Genomic DNA, 8591 nt, shown 5'->3' with positions numbered 1-8591 from the left:
AATTGTCATCTTTCACACAGATTGTTTTTAGAGCATAATGAACAATATTTTTGCTATTACCAACCAAAATTTAAAAAAAAAACGGACTTTCGGCCTACGGTAATATATAATTTTAAAACTTTTATCGATCGAAAAGTTGCATAAACAATAGCCAACCATAAATAATTAGAACAAAGCAAGATTTGCACAATTGTAGTACATATTTACACCTTTTGGTTATCTTTTGGCAGGGTTTCTTCATAACTTTTGATTTACGTTGGTGTTTCCATACAAATTGGGAAGTCTGAAATTTTTGTCGCCCACCAAAGACAAATGACGACACCTATGGCTTCTTGCAAGAGAAACGCCCTGTGCTCGCAACGTAGCTCTTATATCGATTGATGTCCATTCCCGAAAGCTCACAGGGATTGCTTAAACCAAAAGCAGGTGTCGAGATGATTCCACCTGAACATTCTCTATGCAGCTGGTGCAGTAAGGGTCATGGAAGATATTCAGCCTTACGGTATGCTTACCTATCACGCAATGACCAGTTAGCACTCCCACCAATAGCGAGCGATGTAATTTACTAAGTCTCAAAAGCTCCCCATACTGCCACCAGTCTAAACGTGGCCACAAGGATATTGCCGCATTGCATTCCAAGGTCTTCGCCCAGCGCTCGCTGAGCTGACTAAATGCCCATCTGTTCAGAAGCAGACCACACGAGGTCAGGGGAGCTCCCAGGCCTTCTCTATCTAGCAGTAATTCCTCAAGGGCTAAGCCCATGCAATTTCAAGTGACCTGGAAACTAAGTTAGTTAAATAGCGAAGTAATCCGACGCGGTCGATAAAAAAGTCACAGACACCCCTTCACCATTCTCGAATGCACAGCCTTGAAAGGAGCAAAGAGCCTTTGGCTGTCGGAATAAATTTCCAACTCTTTAAAAGGTGTTGCACTAGAGAGCAACCAATCCGAAGTCTCGTAGACTAAATTTCCGGCTGGTGGAGAGCTTCGCGGAAGACACCTCCACCTATCTTCCCATCCAGCTTTGATCGATCTGTAAATAACTTTGCAGAACCCCGATTGCAGATACTCAAACTAAGATGCAGACGATTTTTTTTTTTTAAATCGGTTAAGATTCATTTCATTTCTTCGCTCTTTTTTTATTTTTTTTATTTTTTATTGTATTGTTTTCAATGGCCCTAAAAGAAATTTGTGTATGCATAATAGGCTGGTTCTTAAACTATCAACATCCAAATTTAGTATGGGGCAACCCTTTATTTTGTTTACGTACAAAATAAACACATCAACGAAAATTAAAAAAAAAAATTTAATAAATGTTTAGAAGTCGCTACTAGGGTTTAAAAAAATTTAAATAAATAAAAATTGTAAAATTTCGAAGAAAATTTAATCTGAAATCTGTTAAATTTGGCATATTGTTGAAACAAATTCGTAAACAGGCCGAGTTATAGTTTAAATTTTTGGAAGCACTGGTAGCGACCCAATTTTTTTTTTTAAATTTTGAATGCCCTTATTTTGAATCTAGAAGAAAATAAAGGTGTACCCATGGTGTAGATGTTTTTATGGACTTACTTGGCTCTTTAATCATAAAATTTTTTGTTTATAAATCACACAAGAAGAGTCGCTAAAGATTTTTAAGAACTTGCCCTTAAATCTTCTAAATGCGTCGCTGAAGATTCCTTTCTACGAATCGTCTGTAAAACAATACTAATAATACCAAGCTTATTCTGAAAATCTTAAATACTATAAAATACATATTTTGAATGAATTATAATCCCATTCGCGCAAAACGAAATGTATAATGTAATCCGGCAAATCCATATCCATTAAACTACAATAATAGACGTAACTGTAATAATTTTTTCGTTGCACTAAAACAATAACGGCACTAAGCAGGAAATTATTGTAACACCTAAGTTGTATCCTTGACGTAATCATACCGCTCTCTCACAGCCCTTCCGCTTAATGAACCATCATCGAGGAGGCATCAGCTGCCAGTCAAATGGCATACCAACCAGCCACACGACCAACCACCGCCGCCCACCTGAATACTATCACCACCAACACCATCCATCCACAACATCGTGCAACTGTGGCCGTCACCCGTTAGTCGACTAATGAGTTTCTGGCTGCATTGTTTTGCAAAATACAGTTTTAGTCGTTGTTGTTGTTGCTGCACATCAAATTACAAAATTAAAAATGGAGAACAGCAGAAGCTCCAACCAAAAACCAGTAGCAACCGTACATAGTAAAAGGGAAGCAGCGAAACAATATTCATAATTTTAATGAAAAGCGCGCGCGCCTCTACGCTTCCCAAAAAAGAAAACACTTCTCATGGATCTTTCTACGGTACAACAGCATATCCCCCCCATCACTCCCCCTGAGGCGGCGCGCGTGTGGACAACACGTTGCTCGTTTATGATTGGCTTCAATTGTGAAATGTTGTTGAATCCACCACTGCCGCTCCGCCTATTGCGGCGCGCAAAACAACGACAACAGCAACAACAACAACAGCAACAGCAACAATACACAAACACAAAGCACCAAGCTGCAGTCAGCCGCCACCGTTGCAGTTGTTGAAATAATAAATAAATATAATTTTAGCGCAAGCGCTATGTCCCCTTACTCCTCGGTGACCCCCGCCATCCAGCCATTAGACATACAATCATACAATCGTCCCACCCAACAGGCAAAGAGGAAACGTAGCGGCAGTAGGGGAGGCTACAGCAAGGTATGAAACAACAATACAATATGCTTTAGCAAAGACCAACACAGGCAAATACCTACATACTGCTACTACACACATACCTACATAAATGCAAAACAACCAGCAGCAACAACAACGAAACAAAACGTGCAAATGAGAAAATTACATCCCTTCATTTGTTTAACTTACAGTCGCAAATACATTTACACCTATAAAACGGCACAGTTGAGCACGCTTTTACACTCACATGACACACACAAACACACATATTCATACATGTGCACAGCAAGTATGTGCGGCAGGATGCTCGCACAACAATACAGTTCTTGGAGTAAAACACAATAGCAATAATAACAATACATTCTCAATGCTGTCCTGAGGGTGCAACCGCCAGCCCACCAAGCCCACCAAGCCACCCCCCATCCACCGGCCGCTTTCACTGCATCTGCTGCACCACAATGTTGTTTATCTCATTGCGCTCATTGTAATTGCTTAAACCTGTAAACTACACCCGCACCACAGTTTCAATTTCTGCTTGTTGTTTTTGTTGTTTGTTGCTTTTATTGTTATGCTATTAATGCTGTTGTTGTGTTGTTGTATTGTGCTTTAGCGGCGCGTGTATTTCATTGGTTGTTTCAATTTTATATGCTTCTGAATTTCATTACCCACACAAGGATCTTCACCAACTTCGCTATTTTGTCCGGTATTTTCCTATTTGTTATTGTTGTTAAATTATATTTATTTATTACTCGTGTTTACCAATAAAATTTAAACGCCTATTTATCAATGTGAGAGTGTGTATAAATACAAACAAGTAAGTAAATATTAGAAAAAAAAAATGCAGAAGTAAAATAATTTGACGAACTCACAGCCACCCCAGCCGAGCTGAACACTTGCTCTCCGGCAGAAAGCGATGCAAAATACTGCTCAGTAGCCTCTTAAACAAATCACAACATAAACATCAGATTTTCTGTTTACCTTCACTCTCTGATTTAATTTCATCATTTCTTCTTCGTATCGCATCAATTACTTTCATTCTATCCTCCTATGAGAGTGGAAGAGCGAGTACAAAAGCAATGTAATGTGAGCTGTGGATTGCGATAAAGGACTATTGAATCATTCGAAACACTTCCAGGCATTTGAAATACTTGATGTAGTTAGTTTTCTGTTAGAATAAGCCATCAAAGTTATTCATATTCTGTCTTATCCTGAAATTCGCCCAAAACAAAAATTCACCCGAAAATTTTTCATCGGCCTATAGTATAAATACATATACAGCCTTATCATGGGTTTCATTTTCCCCGAACCGGTTCACTTTATACTTTTCGTTTCCATGTAAATACTATAGGCGGATAAAAAATTTTCGGGTGAATTTTTTTTCGGGCGAAACTGAGGATAAGGCAGATTATGTTCTAGTCTTGTTCAAGCTTTTCAAGACATTATTCTTCTTGTTGATTGGCACAATAAAAGCCTAAGCGATTATTCAGCTGGTTTATCCTATTTTGGCATTGCACTTTTATTTTAGAAATGTGGTTCTCATTTTATTGTAAAAGGAAAGGATTAAAAAGAATGACACCTTGGCACTTTTATTTTTCTATTTCGCACATTTTGGCACTTTTTTATCCTCAATTTGGCACCTCATGGCTAAGGATAGTTGGCAGCCCTGAAAAGGGGCTCACCCTGTCAAACAGCTCGGAAAGGTGCTTCCCAATGCTCCTCCTCCTCGTCATTTTAAACAGCCGTATTAGTTTCTCGGAGATACAAAATTCAAGCGTCTTGGCATAGAGACAACTTCCATTCGTCCTATCTGAAGCGGCAATATTTTGAAGACTTTGTCGACGCTGGTTTTGCCAGGAGTAAAGCCATACTGATAAGGCCGAATCGGTTCGTTGACGGTGGTCTTCAGCCTTTCACGCAATACGCTCGATAAGAGCTTGCAACCTATGCTTAGAAGGCTGCCCCCGCAGGCGTTTGGCGCGTATGGTGGGTCGCCATTCTTGTAGATTGGGCAGAGCACACTCAAATTGCTGTCGTGGCCATGCGTTCATCTATTCATATTCTGCATAAGAGTTTATGCATGCTACTTATCAACTCTTTCCAGTCGTACTTAAATAGCTCAGCTGGCAGGCTGTCTGCTCCATCAGCTTTGTTGCTTTTCAGCCGCGTAATTGCTATTCGTACTTCGTCATATTCAGACAGTGGGACATGGACTCCGTCATCATCGACTGATTCTCGGGTTCGTCTTCTCCTCTACTTTCAGTTATATTACCATTCAATAGGATGTAAAAGTGTTCCCTTTATAATTTAAATACGTTCTGAACAGCAGTCACTAAGTCTCGATGGTTGTTCTTACAGAAGTTCGCCCTAGTCTTGAAACATTCCGTAAGTCGCCTAATTCTCTGGTAAAATGTTCGGGCATTTTTCTTGTCAGCCATCTTTTCAAGCTCTTCGCACTCCCGCATTCAGACATCTCCTTTTGTAACGGAAAATACCCTCTTCAACTCCCCATATCGATCCCAAATAGCTCACGTTGCATCGGTCAGCGTGGACCTGTGAGTCCAAACCAGTTGTCTTAAATATAGCAATGTCTAATAAGGTTTTTGCTGATTTGCATAACATTAAAAAGCTCTTGAAATATGGCAGTTAATCGAAATGCTTGCAGCAAGCATAAAACTTACTTGACGGATTACACGTGTTTTGGTTCTAATATTATTGCTCAGACGTCTAATAAATGCATAACTTTGAAACCTAGAAGAGTATTTCAAGCAGTAAAAATTTTCGAAAGGCAAGTAAGTAAGGCATAGTAAAAGTTGTTTCACCATACTTTGCTACTGATTGACATAGGCCCTCACAAGAAATCGAATCCATGCTCCTGGGCCAAAACTAATAAATATGTCTTCTGCGTTATCTGAGGAGCGTTTCGGCTATTGAATCAAAAGTAAACGATTTCGATTTTCTCTTCGCACTCATACGCTTTTCGACTAGGGCCAGGACTATCCATGTATTCGGATATTGGTGTTTACGGATAAAATCCGGATATCCGTTAATTTTTCTATAGGGATATGCGGTTAATATATCTACGATCGATTATCCGGATATTCAACCAATCCGGATATAATTCCCAGCCGTATTTCGACACTATCAGCCCAATTTTTAATACTAACGGGGAGTTTGTTCTCCGGGAATTTGTTTCTCCCGAGAAAGAAATCCTCCAATAATTAACTACCAGGGAGTAGACACTTTTGACACTTTTTACGCGCCATTTAATATAAAAAATCCTCAGGGAGTTTTTATTCATGGTAGGAGGAAAGGGCAAAGAGAGAAAACTCCCAGGGAGTTTCTGCTCAGCATCGGCCTGATTGTGTCTTCGTCCCGAAGTCTGTTTAGTAAACAAAAATATAATCAACTAATCGAATTTCACATATGTACTTAGTAGAGAAGAAGAGCTGCTCCCCACCACTTTAAATCTTTGCCCCAATTCACCGCTTGGGAAACATTTTTAAAACAAATTGCATTATACAGTGATGCTTGTGGAGGAAATGCGATTTTAGCACCATGCAAAAACCTCTCAGAGCGCTGTACGAACAGCTGCGGCGATGCTAGTGCTCCTACAACTCGAGACAGAGAGAGAGAGAGAGAATAAGCGACTAAGCATAAACTACATGCGTAAGCTTTGTTGCTAAAATTTGCTTAGAAATAAATGCTAAAAGTACAGCATTAGCATAGGCAATGAGCCAAACCATAGCTGGCACAACTAATTATCTCTGCGTATTGCATTCACTGCCACCCAACCAACATTGCTCAGATGCTTGCCACCCACCCGCAGCCACTAATCCTTCCTTGCTGCCTTCTCACAACTGTAAATGCGTCTTGTGCTTGCAAATGAGCGCTCATAAAGGACACATCAGTGGTAAACGGGGCAATAATAAAAGGCAAACAATGGCTAAGGATGCGCACAGTCGTCTCGCGAACGTCCTAGTTGCAACATTAACGGGCAGCAGCTAAAGGATTTATTCTGTATAGCCTAACGCTAATAGGCTGTAAAACTGTAGCGCGCTTTTTTGTGATAATTAAATTTGAACTTTGTGGAAAAATGGCGGGTCCATTCTTATCACCTCTACCCGGAGATCTTTTAACCGAATACATGTTCGGTCGGCGACGTCAACGTCGTAATCGTACAACTTTTACGCCGCAGCAGTTGCAAGAACTCGAGTCACTCTTCCAAAAAACTCACTATCCGGATGTGTTCCTACGTGAGGAAGTGGCGTTGCGGATCAGTTTGAGTGAAGCGCGTGTGCAGGTGAAGTGTGGTTTTGTGGTCAAGAAATTATATAGAATATCTTAAGAATTTCAAAAACTATTCGATCCAGTGGATGTGTATTTAAATGAATGCTTTTAGTGCATACAAATTTGAGATTATGCAGTTTTGAAGTGGTGCATGGTGACTTCGGCTTAAAGGAATATACAGTGACTCAAACAAATGACCACCTGTTGGTTTTTTTTTTAAGTATTCGTAATATTTTCTGAGCAAGTTTTTTTTTTGTTATTTTTCTATAAAAATACCGTCCAAGCTTTAACCAAAACGATATAAATCACAGTTTCAAACTTTGTACAAAATTGAGGAAAATTTGACAAACTTTCGTCAAAATTTCAACTTTTTGATATAAATCTTTAGAATATTTTTGGGTATGCAGTTTTATAGTCCATACAATTTTAGTCCAATGAAGTGAAAATTTCAAACGGCTCAAAAATTCCGTTGATTTTTGAGATTTTTTTTTTAGACTACTTTCCCGGCTTTTTTTTATATAACAAGTGCAATTTACAAAAACTGGCGTTGATTTTTCGAAATTTTTTTGATAAGGGTCTCCTGCGCTTTATACCATAAGAAATTTATATATATATATATATATTTTTACATATATGGAGAAAATTGCAAAAACCCGTCACCAAAAAAAATTTTCAAATTCAACGCGATTTTTAACCGTTTGAAACTTGCACTTCATCAGACTAAAATTGTAAAACTGTAAAACTGCCTACCGAAAAATGTTCTAAAGATTCAGATTAAAAGGTTTAAATTTTGATGAAAATTTGTTCATTTTATACAAAAATTTGAAACTGTGTTTTATATGGGTTTGGTTAAAGCTTGGACGGTATTTTTATAGAAAAAAAATTTTGCTGGAAGACATTACGAATATTTTAAAAAACACGTAGTCATTTGTTTGAGTCACTGTATATTTTATAAGAGCATATTTCTGCAGGAAAAGACAAAATATGATTGGTTAATTAACTCATATTAAAAGTATTGAACTAAAAACGGTGCTCCACATAGAAATCTCTTAGAATCAATGAAATTTTCAAAACATTTTCAAATTGAAACAAGTACATATATAATTTCCAAGCAAAAAACGCAACCGACTTCAATTCTCAACTACAAATTTAGGAGTACCGTTAATTTCTTCAAGATCCAATAGTCGGATCTAAACCAAATTAAAAAATATTTCGACGAATTGATAATCTCCTATTTTTTTGAAGTTGGCTAAAAAAGTGATGATTTGCTGAGCTTATAAAATCATAAATATGGATCAACATAATTTTTCATACGTTATTTATTTACAAAAAATTATATACATATTTACATTGAACCACGTTAGAGGGGAACCTGTGTGACACAGAATCGACGCTTAAAAACAAGGAAATTTAGTTTCTTGCGAGCAATTTGTAGTTCAAGTTGTTAACTTGTGCCAAAATATGAACTTGTTTTTATAAACTACAATCACACATACATATGTAAAATATGTTTTAGTTACTAATATTATTTGATTTCTATTTAATCTTATATATAACAAGTAAGAAAGGCTAAGTTCGGGCGGAGCCGAACATTAAATAC

At 37.9% G+C, this 8591-nt stretch overlaps 1 protein-coding gene across 1 annotated transcript; it reads left to right on the top strand.

Moving 5' to 3' along the window:
- Positions 1–6733: 6733 nt before the first annotated feature.
- Positions 6734–7157, top strand: LOC118734552 (dorsal root ganglia homeobox protein-like). Its single transcript, XM_036464267.1, has one exon. The coding sequence runs from the start codon at positions 6798–6800 to the stop codon at positions 7047–7049; it is 252 nt and encodes an 83-aa protein (XP_036320160.1). The 5' UTR covers positions 6734–6797; the 3' UTR covers positions 7050–7157.
- The last annotated feature ends 1434 nt before the right edge of the window (positions 7158–8591 follow it).

Source organism: Rhagoletis pomonella, unplaced genomic scaffold (assembly GCF_013731165.1).
Source record: "Rhagoletis pomonella isolate Grant_MI unplaced genomic scaffold, Rhpom_1.0 Rhpom_scaffold_00002, whole genome shotgun sequence".
NCBI lineage: Eukaryota > Metazoa > Arthropoda > Insecta > Diptera > Tephritidae > Rhagoletis > Rhagoletis pomonella.
This window is presented reverse-complemented; position numbering and strand designations above follow the sequence as displayed.

Bases quoted from the DNA above. Each gene is read 5' to 3' on its own strand.
- LOC118734552 (XM_036464267.1), top strand. From the start codon at position 6,798: ATGGCGGGTCCATTCTTATCACCTCTACCCGGAGATCTTTTAACCGAA.